Source organism: Pongo pygmaeus, chromosome 1 (genome assembly GCF_028885625.2).
Source record: "Pongo pygmaeus isolate AG05252 chromosome 1, NHGRI_mPonPyg2-v2.0_pri, whole genome shotgun sequence".
Lineage (NCBI taxonomy): Eukaryota > Metazoa > Chordata > Mammalia > Primates > Hominidae > Pongo > Pongo pygmaeus.
Window position 1 is genome coordinate 120,414,758 of NC_072373.2, and position 19,100 is coordinate 120,433,857.

At 49.0% G+C, this 19,100-nt stretch overlaps 1 protein-coding gene across 1 annotated transcript; it reads left to right on the forward strand.

Annotated features, from left to right (window-relative positions):
• Window positions 1-1,079: 1,079 nt before the first annotated feature.
• Window positions 1,080-15,543, forward strand: MYBPHL (myosin binding protein H like). Its single transcript, XM_054501909.1, has 9 exons — window positions 1,080-1,238; window positions 9,644-9,732; window positions 10,284-10,479; window positions 10,712-10,851; window positions 10,959-11,118; window positions 11,534-11,670; window positions 12,604-12,790; window positions 13,648-13,691; window positions 15,320-15,543. Exons 1-8 carry the CDS (start codon window positions 1,100-1,102, stop codon window positions 13,656-13,658), a joined length of 1,059 nt encoding a protein of 352 aa, XP_054357884.1. The 5' UTR covers window positions 1,080-1,099; the 3' UTR covers window positions 13,659-13,691; window positions 15,320-15,543.
• Window positions 15,544-19,100: the final 3,557 nt, after the last annotated feature.

The following is a 19,100-nucleotide window of genomic DNA, read 5'->3' on the forward strand; positions in this document are numbered from 1 at the left end:
AAAGATGGTTTGCTAAGTCTGGAAATCATGTAGGACCTGTAGTATGTGATTAGCACCTGCTGTGAGCTGGCCACTTTCCTATAGATTGTATCATTTTATCCTCAACACAATCATGGCATCATTCCTTGTTTCATAGACTGGGACTTGAGACTCCGAGTCGGCCATTTGCCCAGAGTCCCAGCTGGTGAGTGAGTGGTACAGCCAGAAGTCACACGCAGGTCTCTGAGCTCGCCTCCACCACTGCTGCCTCTCCCTTTATTTGTACTTCATCTCATAGGCAAGGCAGCCATTGACAGCTCTCAAAGGGGGAAGTGCTGGCCTGACCTAAAAATAGCTTACATTTATCAAGCACTTAGTCGGCTACACTCTGCTAAGCACTTTACAGAGATTACCTCTTTAATCCTCACAACGACCCTATGGTTATAATTATCTCCATTTTACAGATGAGGAAACAGACTGAAGAGAGACTGTGAGGTGTTGTGAGTCACACAGCTAGTTGGTGACAGAGCCCCAAGTGGCGCCCAGGCAGCCATTGCGAGTGCAGTCTCCACCTACCACTGTGCTGTGCCCACTGCCCCCGGGGAGCAGGGGAGGGTGGGACAGGCCCTGTAAAGCTTGAGTTGATAAGACTTTACAACTCACTGAATGTGGGAGCAGAGGGAGAAAGAGCAGTTCAGGCGTTGCTGTGAGTCACCTAATCCTGGGCCCCTTCTTTGGGACCTGAATGCCCTGCGGGAAGAACTGGAGGTCAGGAGCAGATGTCACTCAACCCTCCTGACAGAAATCAGAGGTCCCTTTTGGATGGTCTGTGTTCAAGCTCTCCCTCCCTGGTGCTGTGGAGGGTGTCGTCTCTCTCCCGAGATAACAGGGCCACCTCAGTCCTCCTGGGGCTATTCTGAGCTGCTCTCTGATCCTCCTCTCTCCCCCAACCCCTACTTCAGCCTTTCTGCTGGGCGTAGCTGAGTGGGGAAGGCCAGCCCAGTTACGTAACCGTGTGGCTGGGACCCGGGAGGCCAGCCTGGGAGCAGGTGCTCAGCCCCTCCCTCATCACCAGCAGTGAAAATCTAGAGCTGGAGCTCAGCCTCTGGGAAGGCCCAGCATGGAGGCAGCCACAGCTCCGGAGGTGGCCGCAGGATCCAAGGTGAAAGAAGCCAGCCCAGCGGATGCTGAACCACCCCAGGCTTCACCTGGACAGGGGGCTGGCAGCCCCACTCCCCAGCTCCTGCCCCCTATAGAAGGTGACCCATGGCAGGTGGGGAGGGTGGGGAGGCTGGGTGGTGGGAGTTGGGGAAGACATCGCCACCTTCCTGACGGCACCTCAGGTTTTTTAGCAGAGCTAAAGACTTTATAGGATTGGTGCTTAGGCTGGAGATCATTCGTGGGAGCCCCCATCCCCTGTCCTTGATGGAGTCTGACTTGCTGCTCAAATGTCCCTGCTAAGTTTTTGTGTTTTAGCTGAGAAGTCAGTGATGGTGTTGGTGGCACTTTACAGTGACTAAAAATGATCTGTTTATATTTTTACCTTTTAAAAAATTGTCATAGGGACTGGGAGGACCTGATATACTAATGGCCAGTCAGGAAGGGACTGAGGGGTGAGAGATAGTGACTGTCTGCGGAAGGAACAGGGAAATCAAATGCTATGGCAATGGGGAGGCTAAGAGTGGGGCAGCACAGTGACACTCGGCCTCCTGCTGGGCAGTGCCACGGGGTCAGGACCTCCTCCAACCCCCCACTGCTCCCATAGGAGATCCTGACCCCTCAGAGTCTGAGCTCCACGGAAGTGGAGCTCTCCTGGGAGAAGCATTCGATTTCCCCTTCACGATGGTCTCTGTGTGCCTCTCAGCAAAGAGGCGTTCCCAAGTGAGGAGGTGGTTGGCACTAATTCCAGCCCCGAGCTTCCTGCCGCCCATCCCCGAATGCCCTGGCTGAGGCCTCTGTAGCTAACCACTTCGTGGCGCTCACCTGAAAGTCTTAAGTGAAGAGGATGAAAAGACCACAAACAAGAAACACGTGGACTCCTAGGGCAGGAAGAGGCAGGGGAAAAGATGTACTAGACTTGGAGGCAAAGCCCTAGGCTCAATTCCTAGTGCTGCCTCTAACAGCCCTGTGACCTTGGACAAGTCACTGGACTGCTCAGTTTCCATTTTCGCTCTGTAAAATGGTGATTAATAACATCTACCTATCAGGGTAGTTGAAAGGATTGCTGAGATGATCCAGAGTGCCTTGGAAGAGGCCAAACTAAGATGTAAATAAATGATCAAATATTTCCAAGTGAGAGGTGAAGGCTGCGTTCTCCCTCCATAGGGTTGTGCAGCAGACGCTCTCTGCCTCTTATCTTCATGGGAGAGGCCAGGTTTCCAGAAACTATTTGAATGTCAAGGGCAGAGAGCTGGCCAAGTTTGTCCCGTTGAAGATGAAGGGAGCAGAAGTTAGTGTAAATATATTAAGCTGGGGTGATTGAGGCAGAAAACCAGTTTCTTCCCTTAAAAGGCCCAGAGAATAAGTGACAGGCAGCAGGAGAATGAGAGCCAGGACTGCTGACGCCTCGGCTCTCTCTACTGGTCTTCCCAAAACCACAAGGGAGGGCACTCATCTCACCCATGCTTCTCCCCTCTGGCTGCAGCCAGCTCCTGACAGCCCCCAGTCACGGGCCCACAAAGGCAGCCCAAAGCCTCTTGTGTACAGCAGCTCTGTACACTGCAGGCCTCAGGGCCACTAGCACGCAGTGGCTCAACCCAGTGGTATCCCAGAAGTCACTGGCAATAAGAACACCTTTGAATACTTTGCAAAATATATGTGTATCTGTTAACTACTTGGAACAAAGAAGTCATGAGTTCAAATCTTAGCTCTGTTCTGTGGCCCTAGGCAAGTCAATCCACTCCCATTTTCTCATCTGTAAATTGAGGAGTTGAACTAAATCAGGGTCTCAACCTTTTGGTGGATATGGACGCCTAGGAAAATCTAATGACAGCTGTGGACTCTTGCCACAGGAAAAATACACAAAAAAGTTCAGATAGCCTACAGAGCCCCAAACCCCCACCAAAGATCCTTCAGGGTGCCACGGGCCTGGACTAGATGACCCCTAAGCCCCCTGAGAGCTCCAAAGCCTTTCTTCCTCCTAACTCCTCTTCCTTACAGAGAGCTCTGGGACTGAGTATCACAGTAAGCATGTGAAAACATGGGAACTAGAGCAGGCATCAGAAATAGAAATTAATTTGCAAGATCAAAACCAATTGCAAATGGCCAACAATGAGCTTTTAGTTTGGCAAGCCTGCTACGTGGCTAAATAAGCAGGAGTAGGTGGCCGGCATTGGTAAACAGTTCTATGTCTGTCCTCAGCACTACGCTGAGCACTGTGTCCTGGAGACAAAGCTTGGCAGGGGCCAGAGAAGAGCTTCCAAAACAGGGAGAGGCTAGGAAACAAGCTGCATCCCTCCCATGGAGAAGATGGGACCCTGAGGTGGAGGAGGAAGAGCCCATCTGCTGACTTCAGCATCATCGCTCCAACTGACTCTGTGTTCTCTTTCAATCTGAACTGTTCTGTGTCTTCCAGGCATGGGAAACTGAATCTCATGCCTAGGAGTGACCTTTCTTCCCTCCTTCCTTCCGTCCTTCCTTTCCTCCTCCTTCCTTCCACAAATATTTAGGTTGTGCCTATGATGTGCCAGGCGCTCTTCTAGGTGCCAGAATTACAGAAATGAACAAAATAGGTAAAAATAACTGCCCTCATGGAAGTTAGATTCTAGCGGAGGGAGCTAGACAATAAATAAACAAGTAAAATATCTAATATGTCAGATGGTGAGAAATGCTGTGCCAAAACTAATGCAGGGACGGGGATAGCACGTGCTGCGGGTAGGAATCATGCAGGCTTCCTACTTCAAATGGAATATTCAGCGAAGGCTCACTAATAAGGTGACATTTGAGCAGCAACTTAAAGGATGTGAGAAAGCAATGCATGCAGATATTTGGGGGAATATTTTCCACGCAGAGAGAACAACTGCAAAGACCCTGAGGCAGGAGTGTGCTTTATGGGTTGGGGCCATTGTGGCTGTAGCACAGGGAGGGAGACAACGGCAGTATTTCGGTCCGAGAGGTAGCACGGCTGCTGTGAAGACTTTGGTTTGTCTACGAGACAGCCAGCCAGTGCAGGGACTGGGAGTAAGGACTGACAGGAGCAAGTGTAGATTTTAAGGATTTTTCCAGCTGGCCATGTTAAGAATAGACTGTAGGTGGGCCTTAGACACTAGCAAGATCAACAACTGGGAATGAGAATGAGGGAGACGGTAGGGAGGTTTTAGAAGAGAAAGGTGTGCAATAGTCACCCAGGAGAATGGGAGGCCGAGTGAACTCGGGAAGTCTAGTAGAATTGCCAGAGTTCACTTGGAGGTGGTGGTCACTATTAATGGCCCTCAAGTTAAATTCCACATAATTTTGTATTTTCCCCCAGTCTTGTTACTCTGTGCAGATACAGGCACTGAGTGGGTGGGAAGTTTATTTAACAAGGGTTAGGTATTGCCAGGAGAGTGCAGTGAAGTCAAAGAGGACTCAGGGATTTGAGTGAGTGCAAGAGAGAGGGTATGATAATGACCGTGCAATCTAAGTTGCGTGGTGAAGAAAGTGCTAACATGAAAGGGGTGCTAGGTAGTGAGAGGGTGGTAGGACAGTGGATCACAGATCTCAGTGGTGCCAAAGAATTGCTGGTGTTGGAGCACTGGAGGAAGTGAGCTAAAGGGATAAAGATTATATTAGTTAGGTATACTAGTGAATGAAACAAATAGGTCTCAGGAATGACAGACATCTATTTCTCACTAGCGTAAGAACTAAAAACTAATTCTGCAGATAGTTCTCCTCCATGTGGTAATTCAGGGACCGAGTCCTCTTTAATCTTGGGGCTCTGCCATTCCTTAGGGCCCGTGATCATCTGTGTACAGCTAGTGGAAGAGGAAAATAGAAATCTAACTTCTTCAAAGCCTGGGACCAGAAGTGATTCTCACCATTGCCACTTACGTCTCATTGGCAAAAACTAGTCTCGTGGCCATCCAGCAAAAGGTGGCTGGGCAGCCACTTCTCAGAGATAGCTACACTACATAAGGGGTAACATACATTTTGTTGGCCAGTTAGCTATCTCTTATAGAGGTGGTGATGAGACAGTGGGATGCTTGTAATTCTGATCATAGAAGGATTGTAGCTCTTGGTCTAGAGAATGGCCACAGGGACCAGTGGCTGAATTAAGAGAGGACAAAGTTATTGGAGGAGTGGTGGGCCAGATGCAAGAGACCCTACAGGGACTGGAGATATGGGTGTTGGGACCAGCAAGAGTTATGCCTGGAGCAGTGTTGGAGAGACAGTGAGCCAGGGCTAAAACCATCAAGCACTAGGGGGACGACTGTAACACAGGGACGGGGTGGGGTGGAGTCTTTTCCTCAGAGAAGTGTTGCCTGTTCCTATGTCCTTTTATTTTTTTTGACCTTAGTTTCATGGCCTTCAAGAAAGTGACACTCTTGCCCTACTCCTTTCCCATTGCACTCCTCCAGACAGGTTTCTGAGAAGCCCAAGGCCACATCCTAGGCATCTGGTAATGTTTCTCTAAGAAATCCTGGTACTTCTTGGATTTCTGGAAACCTCTGGATAGTTTCAAAGTCATAGCTAGCCTCCTGCATTCGCCCTCTTTTGGTAACCCTTCACCCACATAGGCACGTGTGTATGCAGGCTCTCTCTCTCTCTCACACGTTCTCATACACACACATAGAGACACCATTCACACACAGACACACGTAAACACACCCATACACACATTCATGCACGTACACAAACACACACATTCACATACACTCATATACACATACATACACACTCATACACACACACACACACACACACACACACACACCCCCTCTCCACTTCTCCAGTGCTTCCATCTTGGTTCTTGGCTCTCCAGGTCATAGTTAGTAACATCGGTCTGAACTATACAGCCCCTAGGGAGCCGCTGGAGAAAGACTGATCCCATAAAAGGGAATTATGAGAGGATAGGAACAATTATAGAATAGTAAAACAGGCATAAACTTTAGCAGGATAAAAGTAGGGTAGGTATTAGGAGGAATTTTCTAATCAGAAGTCAAGATCTTTGGACTTGAAGTAGTTTTCTCTTTTTTTTTTTTTTTTTTTTTTCCTTTTTGAGACGAAGTTTTGCTCTTATTGTCCAGGCTGGAGTGCAATGGTGCGATCTCGGCTCACTGCAACCTCTGCCTCCCAGGTTCAAGCAATTTTCCTGCCTCAGCCTCCCAAGTTGCTGGGATTACAGGCGCCCGCCACCACACCCGGCTAATTTTTGTATGTTTAGTAGAGACGGGGTTTCACCATGTTGACCAGGCTGGTCTTGAACTTCTGACTTCAGGTGATCCACCCTCCTCAGCCTCCCAAAGTGCTGGGATTAGAGGCGTGAGCCACCACGCCTGGCCTGAAGTAGTTTTCTCTAAGAATTTTTGAGAAAGAATTAGACAGCATCCTGTCTGAGAGAAACATCGTACTGAGAGCAGCCTAACTCAGAGCCAAAGGCCCTCAAAGAACTTTTCAAGATGCCTTTTCTTTAAGATCCTATGAAGGGAGAAAACCAAACTGTGACTCTCACAGACCTGCTCTTAGAAAACCTAGACTCTTAAAGGCTCTAGGCTTTGGTTCACATCCCTCCTGTCATCTGAGGAGGAGAAAGACCTTGGGCATCAGGGGAAGCCATGCCTCCCCAAGGTCAGTACAATTTACACCTCGCTTGACTGCGGATGTGTGAAAAGAGATGCCTCAAATGAGCCCCGGCATTCACATTCTTAGCAAAGAGTCAGATTGCGCCTGGGTTGGGTTGGGAGGCGATTGGAGAGCATGCTGCTGACCTGCTGACCGGGCATCTGAAGCTGTCACACTCTCTCCTGCCACCTCTGCACGTAGTCAGCTGAGTCATCCTCACGTCCATCCTCTGCCCTCCCACAAGGAGCCGGGACCCTGCTGGGAGCAGAGGCCTCACCTACTCATCCTCAGAGTCCATTCTAGAGACTTAAGTTTCGTCATCTTGTCAGGAAACCCACTGATAAGCAGAGAATCGGCAATGGAGCCGTCCAGGGAGGGACAGACCGCCGTCCTCGCGGGCAGCCTCCTTCCTTGCTCTCTGCCCAGCCAGGATCCCCTCTAGATCTCAAGGGCCAGTCTGCTCCTCTTCCCCTAACTCCCCCACCTTAGCTTATGTTCCACATAAACCCATTTCTTTCATTTTTCTCTTTAGTTCAGGTATAAGAATGCTAACATTTTCCAAGGTGTTTTTCTAAGAAACAAAAGAAACACTAGGTGGAAACACATACATTAGGTCACAGCTACCCATAACAGCCCATTCCCTACCTGAGATCTCAGCAGGGCGGGGCTCAGCGGGCACTTCTGCCAGGCGTGAAGGCCTGGGTTCATCTCCCAGCCTCAACCCTTTGCAGTTCTTGGGTATGTCTAGCCCCCGCCTTCCCTCTGGGCCTCCTCCCTCCAGGGGCAGGCCACTGTCCAAGCCCTGACTGTGGTGCTCAGTGCTGGGTACACACTGGTGGGCAAGACACAGCTAGTGCTCTGAGAATGGGTCTTTCAGACACACAATCTTAGATGGGGAGGCAGGAGTCTCTGGTGCCAGGCACATCGTCACCGCTAGCCGGGAGGTCTCCAGAATACCGGCTTCTTTCTCGGAGCCCTCTTGCTCCCAGCATCCTTGTTCTGGTGCTTACAGGCCCTTCCTAACGCCGACATTCTGTAGGCAGGCGGCACAGGGACAGCAGAGCCAGCTCCTCTCCAGCCCTCTCCCCAGCAAATATAGGAAGGGTTATTTCCTCCCCCAACACACAGTGGGGAACCAAGCCCGACAAGATGAGGTTATGACCCTCCTTTCCAAGTACGGCCCTCTTTTTCAAAACACTCTTAAGTCACATCCGCCCGTTTTCAACTCCTTGGTTGCTTGCCAAGATGGCCACAGGAGAGAAGCCCATCACACAAACGCGTCTTCTGTTCTTCATGCCCCGCCCCTCCCAAGCCACCAGAGCCCAGCCGAGGGCAGCCACAGCAGGGTCACTCAGCCGCCTGGGGCTGCTGCATCTGTGCTGAGGCAGTCAAGCCCTGAGCAGGGCAGGGAGGACGGGCACTCAGGCCCGTCAAGTCCCCTCATCACATATTCCTGAGGTGCAGTCTAAGACAGGCACAGCCCAGGTGAAAACATAAGCCACACAGCACAAAAGGAAACTGCAGAAATCAAATGGACCGTGTGCACTGTACATTGCTATTGATCTTCATTTGCAAAGGTCTCGCGACCTTGAGATTATCATGGGGAGACCCTGGGAGTGAAGTTCTCTGGACAATGCTTGCCGACTGAGCTGGAGGAAGGATACAGAAGCAGCTCTGTTTCAGCTGCGTCACTTACATGTTTGTGTTCTGTAATGTACATATTTAAACAGTTCATCTATAAGTAAACATACGTTTGTCATAGTGAATGCTCAGGGAAGTATTTTCACGGAAGTGTGTGTTATCAAAGAGTCTGGAATCCACTATCGAGCAGTCATGCTGTTTGCCACAGGAATGTACCAGGGGTGAAGTTCTTCCAACTGCCAAGAATGAACTGTGGCAAGAGTCCTGGGTTGTTGGGAACTGAAGCACTATCACATTCTACTGAAGCTAATATCAGCCAGGCGACTGCCTGTGCCTGAGAAAGGAGGAGACAGCAGCCAGGAAAAGGCCAGAAAATGGTGTCCGTCTCAGCCAGGCCCCCGAGGGAATGCAGGTGGAATATTTGTGCTTCGGCAGCTGAGACAGTGTGAGGCATCCCAAGCGGAGAGAAATGACACCTGGTCATTCTCCAAACCTACACTCAGCACTTTTCCAAGCATTTCCTGTCTTCATCCTGGAAGCCCATACACATCATCTAATCTCTACTTCTCACTGGGACAGACCTGTGAGATCAAAGGGAAATGAGTGGTGGACCTAATCTGTCCCAGAATCTATACAAAATGATCCTCTGCAAACTGGAAGAAGACTGTGCAGGCGCCCGGGAGCGGAGTGGCCATGCAGAGGAAGGGACCCAGACACGTGTTCTCTCTGCAGTGACATCAGTGTTGTCTCCGTGAGCGGCTGGGGAGGTCAGGGTGTTGACTCTGCCTACAGAATGGAGAGCATTCTCCTGAGACCCACAGCTAACTGGGAGGTCAGGATTGACATGGAAAGTGGCCTTGATAAAAGGAATGGTATTAAGGACAAGTGTAGAAAAGGGTGGAAAGACAAACCACACAGACTAGGCTGGTCTGTACACAAACAGAAAAATAAAAATGCCTCCATCAGGATGGAATGCCTCTAGATGATGGAAAGTCAGTACTTGAGAGTTACAAATTAAGAGAACTGTCAGACTCGCGCTCTAGTGTTCCTTCTGCTGAGACTTTAATGTTTCCCAGGGTGTTCCTTAAGCCAACCCCTCATCCCCAAATCCCAGCAGGATGATGGGAGCACTCTTCCCCTCTCCTCTAAGAAGGGCTTAATTTGGTGACCAGTTCCTGGGCCACTCACCCACAGCAGGCAGCTGGATGCAGGATTTACTTTCTCTGAGTATCCATCTCCTATTCTCTCTCTTTCCATCACTCAGAGCACCCCAAGATCTGGCTACCTCGGGCCCTGAGGCAGACCTACATCCGGAAGGTTGGGGACACAGTGAACCTACTAATCCCATTCCAGGTGATCATGCCAGCCCTATACTGGGTCCATGTCTGGGGCCAGTGCAGGTTTTGGATTTGGAAACAGATACCAAGAGTCCTGCTAGCAGAGGGGCAATCTTCCCAGCCTTGGATAGAAGGGGTCACACCACCAGAAGTCTGAGGCCAAATGACCTCTGCACTCCTGAAGGTGGGTTTGGATAGGACTGGGTGTGCACCCATGAGATGGTGTGAGGCTAATCCATGCCCTATAGTCTGCAGAAGCCTCAGAGCTTGCAGTTAGAAGGGTTCTTGGGAGTTTGAGCGGCTATTCAATTGGTCCCAGCTGCCCCAGGTGTTCATGACCTAAGATCTCAGAGGTTGGGAGACTCAAAGCCATCCCTCTTTCCCAAGATCCTTAGGCTGTTGCTGAAAGGAGGAGGCCCCCGGGAGGGTCCACCAACTTCTAACTCAAGGAATGTGCAGCTCCAAGTCAAGCCTCCCTGTGGACCTGGGGTGGACAGGACCCCTACAGCAGCATGGGGAGTCAGGAAGCCTCTCAGGGCTGCTCAAAGCGTTACCCTCATTCCTCAGGGCAAGCCCAAACCTCAAGCCATCTGGACACACGATGGCTGTGCCTTGGACACCAGGCGTGTGAGTGTGCGGAATGGGGAGCGAGACTCCATCCTCTTCATCCGAGAAGCCCAACGTGCTGACTCAGGTCGCTACCAACTCCGTGTGCAGCTGGGTGGCCTGGAGGCCACCGCCACCATTGACATCCTGGTGATTGGTACGGTGGGAGAAGTGGGAGATGGGGGGGTCCTCAGGAACTCCCTCTCCAGGCTGAAGAGGAGCCAGCTCAGAGAGCTGGGGAAGCTGGGGCAAGGCTCCCACGTCATGTCTGGGACACAGGGTGGGCGCAGGAGGGGTAGCTGAGCAGAAAAAGGGGCCAGGGCACTCCTGAAGTGACTTCAATGCATGTGGGATGTTCCATGCCCACTGCCATGGCTTTGCCCTTTCAGAGAGGCCAGGCCCTCCTCAGAGTATTAAGCTGGTGGACGTTTGGGGCTTCAGCGCTACACTGGAATGGACACCTCCCCAAGATACGGGGAATACAGCACTTCTGGGATACACGGTGCAGAAGGCTGACACAAAATCTGGGGTGAGGCCAGCTGGGAAGGAAGGAGGGTGGAAGACGGCATGTTGGGACAGGCCTCTGGTAGCTCCACATGGGGTGGCTGATTTCTGGCATCATGTTTGGTCCTGCAGCTGTGGTTCACGGTGCTGGAGCACTATCACCGCACCAGCTGCATCGTCTCTGACCTCATCATCGGCAACTCCTATGCCTTCCGCGTCTTTGCTGAAAATCAGTGCGGACTCAGTGAAACAGCCCCCATCACCACGGACCTCGCCCACATCCAGAAAGCAGGTAAGGGAGGCATGGGGACCATGAGCTGGGAAGACTTAAGGATAGGCCGGGCACAGTGGCTCATGCCTCTAATTCCAGCGCTTTGGGAGGCCAAGACAGGCGGATCACCTGAGGTCAGGAGTTCGAGACCAGCCTGGCCAACATGGTGAAACCTCATCTCTACTAAAAATACAAAAATTAGCCAGGCATGGTGGTGCATGCCTGTACTCCCAGCTACTCAGGAGGCTAAGGCAGGAGAATTGCTTGAACTTGGGAGTTGGAGGTTGCAGTGAGCTGAGATCGCGCCACTGCACTCCAGCCTGGGCAATAGAGTGAGGCTCCATCTCAAAAAAAAAAAAAAAAAATACTAAGGATAAAGAGTCGACGAGGGCTGGGATCTCAGAAGCTACATCCCAGCCCCTCTTGGTGCCCTCAGCTACTGTTTACAAGACCAAGGGGTTTGCCCAACGAGACTTCTCTGAAGCCCCAAAGTTTACCCAGCCTCTGGCCGACTGCACAACAGTCACCGGCTATAATACCCAGCTCTTCTGCTGTGTCCGTGCCTCTCCCCGGGTGAGTGGGGGCTCTGGGGGACGCTGTGCTGAGCTGCTTCTTTTTCCTACCTGTCCTAACCTAAGCTGAGTTGCAGAGCACTGTAACGTAACATCTGTTACCATCACCGCCATCTGCCTCTTCTACAGCACGGTATTTAGGAACAGTCCGGGTGCTTGGAGTCCAAGACAGACTGATGAGAATGACATTTCCTTTTGAATGTTTGTTTCTCATATATGAAGGTGTTGCTTACTGACCTGCTGGCAATTAGGCATGTGCTTCAAGTTGTTTCTCTGGTAGGAGTGACAGAGTCCTGGTGGTTTCTCCTTCCCATGCATACCTCATCCCATCAGGGCCGTGCACAGGCAAGCTGCCTAGAGTTCAGCCTTTGGCCACAACCCTGAGCAAGGCTCTCTGTCTATTTACAATCTAGTCATCATGCTCCACACACAGCAGAAAACACCATTAACAACCTGTACCAAGAATCTTTTTGGTTTTGAGTCTGGGCCAGACTACATGGAGACAACATCTCAGACGGGGCATATCAAAAGCCCACTCTAGAAGCTACTCTCTAATCAGAGGGGACAGAGGCAACTCACAAGTCAGCAGTGGGAACAGAATACGAATGGTTCACAAGAGGTGAGCCTGATGCTCAGTGCTTCTGATCCATAAAGGGGCTGCCTGAGAGCACGGAACAGAAGTTAGCAGTTTTCTTCCAGTCAGAAATATTGGTGAAGAAAGTGAAGTTTCAGGTGCTATTTTCAAACAAGAGAAGGAGCTTGGGGGACTGCTGGTGGTACTGGAAGGGGAACCCCTTCCCACAACATGAGGAACAGGGAGCCTTCCAGAAAGCCATTATCTCTATGTAGACAGAGTCCCAGAAACTGAGCACAGAAAGACTATTGGTTCTTACTCTCGCCCCTCCTTGCTGCCTCCCTCATCTTTGTCTTCCAGCCCAAGATCATCTGGCTGAAGAACAAGATGGATATCCAAGGCAACCCTAAGTACAGAGCCCTGACTCACCTGGGAATCTGCTCCCTAGAGATCCGCAAGCCGGGTCCCTTTGATGGAGGCATCTATACCTGCAAGGCGGTGAACCCCCTAGGGGAGGCATCTGTGGACTGTCGGGTGGATGTGAAAGGTAAGGGCAAGAGGAGAACTAGTGCCTTAGGGTGCCAGTCACCTCCTCTCTCCACCGGTGGAAGAGTCAGGGAACACAGACGCAAGCCTAGGTCGAGAAGGGGTTCCTCCGCTGGACTCTCTCATCACTGTCATCATCAGGATGTATTGCAGGAGACATTTTAATTATCTACTATCTCATTTCTCTCCATGACAATTCAATAATATAGGAAGAATTGTTATTTCCATTTTGCAAATGAGAAGACGAAAGTACAGGGAGGAAACTGGTTTGCCCAAGATTCCCAGTGTCAGTTAATTGATCACCTGGCACTGGTGGAAATAGCCCAGGTCTCCCAGTCCTCGCTCAGCTCATTTTTCTTTATGCTGTGCAATCTTCCAGCTGAGCCTAGGAAGGCTGCAGCTGTTTGTCGGGCTTTATTTCACTTCCCCTCCGGTTTGTTTATAGGTAATATTGCATATCCTCTCTACTTCCTTAAAGTATTTAATCACTTATCTATACCTGTCACCTTGTTCAGATCTCTATCATTGTGTTTAACATACTGTTTTATAATTATCTATTTATAGATATTTTCCCTATTAAATTATAAGCATTTTGAGGGTAGGGACATTGTCTTATTTGCCTTTGTCCCCCCAGTGTCTAGCCCAGTTTCTGACACACAGTAGGCACTCTGAATGTTTGTTGCATGAATCGAGAATGAATGAGCCCTTACATGTCCTGTTCTTCTCTATGTATAGACTACCTAATTAGCACCATTGACTCCCCAAAAACCTGAATTAGAATATTCCTTTCTAATGCTCTGAAAGGTTTCTCAGAGATTTCTGAGACGTTAACACTGAGAAATGTCCGAATTATTGCAGTTCCTAATTGAGGACACCTAAGAAGGCGTGGTACTCTGACAAAGGTAAGTAAAGAGAGGCAAGATGTCTCAATGGATTAGTTCCTATTTATGGCTAGTGTTGTTAAGTCAGGGACAGAGGTGCATTCCTGAGCCTTTCAGTCATGTATCTACTGGTGGCCACTTTTGTTGTAACCATTTTTTTTTTTCAGATGATATCTTGCTCTGTTGCCCAGGCTGGAGTGCAGTGGTGCCATCTCGGCTCACTGCAACCTCTGCCTCCTGGGTTCAAGCAATTCTTGTGCCTCAGCCTCTCGAGTAGCTGGGATTACAGGCGCCCGCCACCATGCCTGGCTAATTTTTCTACTTTTAGTAGTGATGGAGTTTCACCATGTTGGCCAGGCTAGTCTCGAACTCCTGACCTCAAGTGATCCACCCACCTCGGCCTCCCAAAGTGCTGGGATTACACGTGACAGCCGACATGCCCAGCTGTTGTAACCATTTTTATTTTTATTTATTCATTCATTTACTTTGAGACAGAGTCTCGCTTTGTCGCCCAGGCCAGAGTGCAGTGGTGCTATCTCGGCTCACTGCAAGCTCTGCCTCCCAGGTTCATGCCATTCTCCTGCCTCAGCCTCCAGAGTAGCTGGGACTACAGGCGCCTGCCACTACGCCCGGCTATTTTTTTTTTTTTTTTTTAGTAGAGACGGGGTTTCACTGTGTTAACCAGGATGGTCTCGATCTCCTGACCTCATGATCCACCCACCTTGGCCTCCCAAAGTGGTGGGATTACAGGCGTGAGCCACCACGCCCAGCCTTTTGTAACCATTTTTAAAAGCGAATACTGTCATCCCTGTGGAGAGAATTTATACTAGATGCAGTCTGCTTTTGTCATATCCTCTCTAAGTCTGCACTCCTCAAGTTGATGGTAGGGATTAAACCTAATGAATGGTCCTCTGAAGAAGAGTGACAGCATCCACCTAATCATAAGGAGGTTCTGTGGGAGAGAGCTGAGCAGGTATTGTAGGAAAAGATGTCAATTCTGACAACAATTTAGAGTGCAGGAACCCACAAGAGTCACAGCACCTTATGCCTGTGGGGTGTGTAAGGACAGGGGAGGCTGCTCCTGCTGACTGAGTAAACACCTCAGGATCATAAGCATGGTAAAAAAAATGGATTAATATATTTGTTTTTTACTTTGAAGCTTATGGATTCCTTCCCTTCCAAGAGAAGAAAATCCTCTTTCTCATTTATGTCAATTATAATTTAACCTTTAGGTGTGTGGTCCCAAGCAGCACATTATTGGCAAAAGGCAACTCAGCTCATCATTTAGAACTTGACAGCTCTTTCAGATTTTCCGTCATTCACATTAGCTATGTTGTGTACAAAGTGATGCATAAGGTGAAAAAGAAGCTTGAGACAGAACTAAAGAGAACAAGTTCCCAGTGTCCTCTCTGACTTGTAGCTGCTGGCTGATGGAAATTGGAAATGAATTTGATCCCATAAGACATTTATTTAAGGCTCTCACTGGTATGTAGCAAATGAAAGCCTAAAGGGATGCGTTACAAGTACAGACTTCTCAGGAAAGCGCTCTCCGACAGTCAGCTTGCAGAGACAGCTCTCCCTCCCTCACCTCCCTCTCTGTGTTAATGATACTTGTGTTCGTGTTAGTTGCTCCTTTCCCTCTCTCACAGCCAGTGCCCAGCAATGAAGTGAATTCATGGCAAAGGAGCCAGGGACCATGACAACGGTGTCCTCAGCAGCCTGGTGTCCTCTGGCCATTTGCTGTCATGGCTACAAAGTGCTCCCTCTTTTCAGTGCCTCCAGGAAGCCCGCCAGTGGTGAGACTGTGTCCTCAAGGAGCTTCGGCACCATGTCTGGTTTGGATTCATCTAAATAAATATGTGGTTCCCCAGTGCCTAAGTGTCCCTGTATTTGAGACTTTCTATGAAACATTTGGAAAGTTGCCATTCTTTAGCCAGGCTGTAAGGAAACACAGGGCCTTAAGACCCCTTTATCTTCCCACATCTACATTCTCTTCCACAGAGGTTTCTAACACTGTCCTTTTCCCTAGACATCTACGACACAACTGAATTCAACCCTCCACAGTACTAAGTGCTGGAAAGAGATGCCGAAGATGACTTGCTCTCTGCCTCTATGGGCTTTCCAATTTAAGTTGGGATAACAGGACGCACATCCACCACAAAGAGGCAAACAGCAGAACACAAATATGCACATAGCTAATTATAGACAGAGCCCCAAGACCTGAGGGCTGGAATGATACTCAAGAAATTGGAGGGCTGGACAATGTGGCTTATGCCTGTAATCCCAGAACTTTGGGAAGCCGAGGCGGATGGATCACTTGAGGTCAGGAGTTCAAGACAAGCCCTGCCAACATGGTGAAACCCCAACTCTATAAAAATACAAAAATTAGGCTGGGCATGGCATCTTACGCCCGTAATCCTGGCACTTTGTGAGGCCGAGGCAGGCGGATCACTTGAGGTTAAGAGTTCAAAACCAGCCTGGCCAACACGGTAAAACCCTGTCTCTACTAAAAATACGACAAAATTGGACAGGTATGGTGGCGAGCGCCTCTAATCCCAGCTACTCAGGACGCTGAGGGAGGAGAAGCACTTGAATCCAGGAGGCAGAGCTTGCAGTGAGCCGAGATCATGCCACTGCACTCCAGCTTGGGTGACAGAGCGAGACTCCATCTTAAAAAAAAAAAAAAAGCAAAGAAATTGGAGCAGAGTCTCATTAAACCCAGGGAAAGAATAAAGGTGAGGTTCCCTTGATTATCTTTGTTTTCATTCTGATGACAAATAAGATATTGAAGGTGTTCTGTGATAGAATCTGCAGAAGATGATAACAGTTCCTTCTATCTTTGTATGAGCATGGTGCTCCTCTCATCAAGAGTTGGAGTCTATTTCCCCTTCCCTTGAATCATGTGACTTGCTTTGACAGAAAGAATGTAGCAGAAGTGATGTGGCACCAGTCCAGGCCTGGGCCTTAAGAGGTACCTTAGTTTCTGCTTTTGCTCTTAGAAGTCAGCTCTCATGTAAAGGATCTCAGGCTAGATTACTGAATTATGAGAGGCCACATGGAGGACAACCAAGCATCCCCACTGGGAGCCAGCACCATGGCCCCGGACACACGTGGCCACCTTGGACCCTAGAGCCCCAATCAAGCCCAATCAACACCTCGTAGAGTAGAAACAAATCACCCCTGGAGAGCCCTGCCCAAATTGTAAAATCATGAGCAAATAAATAGTGGCTGTTGTTTCAAGCACTAAATTTTGAAGTGGTTTGCTATATAATCATAGATTACTGAAACAACCTTCTATGCAACAGGCACTGAACTAAGTGCTTTTATCCCCTTTAATCTTCATTTTACAAATGAGGACGTTGAAGCCCATAAGTTGTCCCAAGTCATGCAGCTGGTAAGCAGCAGAGCTAGGATTTGAATCAGGTCTGTCTGACTCCAAGGCTTTCCTGTTTTCTCTCATCCCTTTTATCCGGTGATCCCCACTGTAGAGGGTCTGGATTGGAATCACGCGTTTAAGAAAGAAAATATTTCCAGGAGGCAATACATATTAGGAAAGGTTTTGAGGAGGCTGGGGAAGTGATTAGGCTGAGCAGAATGTGAAGGGCCTTTTTGTTCAGACCAAAGGTCTATTTTCTTTGTCTTTTTTTTTTTTTTTTCCCCAAAGGTCTATTTTCAGTTGAGGTAAAGTATCTATTCCAGTCCTCAACTGAAGTTCCACAAGAATTAAGCCTCCATGCCATAAGGCATCCTTTGTGTCATAAATTAACTTATTTCTATGCAATTAGAATGTTACTGGGTATACACTATCCCTTTGGAAACTGAGAAAATAGTCATGCAAATCATTAGTAGGGAACCCCTGCTTGACAGTGTTGGGGGAGGGACCAGAGTCCAGTGACAGCCAGAGATGTACACAATGGCAAAGAGGCCTCCCTCCAGTGGAAGCAGGACCTAGGTCAGGAAGGGCTGAAATACCCCCAGTTATGATACCCTAAGGATAAGTCAGACCTTTGGCCTCAGCTCACAGCCCCTTCCCTCTGCTGTTCCCTGAATTACTCAAGGGCCATCCTTTAAAGATTATGTATTCCCAAATTTCATGGTGAAGAAATAAAATTACACTGCCCAAGACCTCCAGCCACATTCTGCATTGAAGGAGCAGCATGCTGGAGTCCTTACTGTTCTCATTTATGCATCTGACACTTAAGGAAGACTTCTGAGTTCAGGCCTACTATGTGGCTGGGAGAGGAGCAATTTCTTTCTTTCTTTCTTTTCTTTCTTTTTCTTTTTTTGAGACAGAGTCTCGCTCTGTCACCCAGGCTGACGTGCAGTGGCATGATCTTGGCTCACTGCAACCTCAAACTCCCGGGTTCAAGCGATTCTCCTGCCTCAGCCTCCCATGTAGCTGGGACTACAGGCGCGTGCCACCACACCCGGCTAATTTTTTGTATTTTAGTAGAGACGGGGTTTCACTGTGTTAGCCAGGATGGTCTCGATCTCCTGATCTTGTGATCCGCCTGCCTCGGCCTCCCAAAGTGCTGGGATTACAGGCGTGAGCCACCACGCCTGGCTGGAATTTCTTAATTCATTATTTATCCAAAAACTTAAACACCTGTTCCTACATGTCATTTTGGGGTTGAGATGAGGAAAACAAATATCAATATTTCCCAGATTACTGGCTGGGTGAAGAATTTTTGTGCCTGAAAGCTATACTTTCTGGCTTTGCTGTCTTTCTAATGGAGGTGAAAGTAGTTCTGTTGCCTTTTTTTTTTCCTGGTACTGCAACAGCTTTCAAAATCATAATTTGGGCTGGGCACGGTGGCTCACGTCTGTAATCCCAACACTTTGGGAGGCCGAGGTGGGTGGATCATCTGAGGTCAGGAGTTCGAGACCAGCCTGACCAACATGGTGAAACCCCGTCTCTACTAAAAATACAAAACTAGCCGGGTGTGGTGGCACATGCCTGTAATCCCAGCTACTCAGGAGGCTGAGGCAGGAGAATTGCTTGAACCCAGGAGGCGGAAGTTGCAGTGAGATGAGATCGCACCATTGCACTCCAGCCTGGGCCACAGAGCAAAACGGTTGTCTCAAAAAAAAAAAAAATAAATAAATAAAAATCATAAATTGGTGGAGTTTCCTTAGGAGAAATTAACTTCCAGTTTGCTAAAACTTCCTCCTCTACTCATCTAAGGATGGATGAAGTGTAGAGTTTCTCTACTCAGGCTGCTCCAAGGGGAAGAAGGAACGCAGTTCATTAACAGCTTCTTCCCCTCTGATCTCCACTTTGCTACTACTTGCCTGGAGAGAGGGAAGCCCTACTTGGCTCTGACTTTCCCACCCTCCATGTACCCTAAATCCTGCAAGCAACTGACATTCCATCTTCATTAGCAGAAGAGGCAATCCTCTTCTCTCTGCTCTTCCTCACATAAACTTGCA

Coding starts and splice junctions, on each gene's coding strand:
- MYBPHL (XM_054501909.1), top strand. CDS start 1,100: ATGGAGGCAGCCACAGCTCCGGAGGTGGCCGCAGGATCCAAGGTGAAA. Junction 1,239..9,643: donor GCTCCTGCCCCCTATAGAAG/GTGACCCATGGC, acceptor TCCATCACTCAG/AGCACCCCAAGATCTGGCTA. Junction 9,733..10,283: donor ACCTACTAATCCCATTCCAG/GTGATCATGCCA, acceptor CTCATTCCTCAG/GGCAAGCCCAAACCTCAAGC.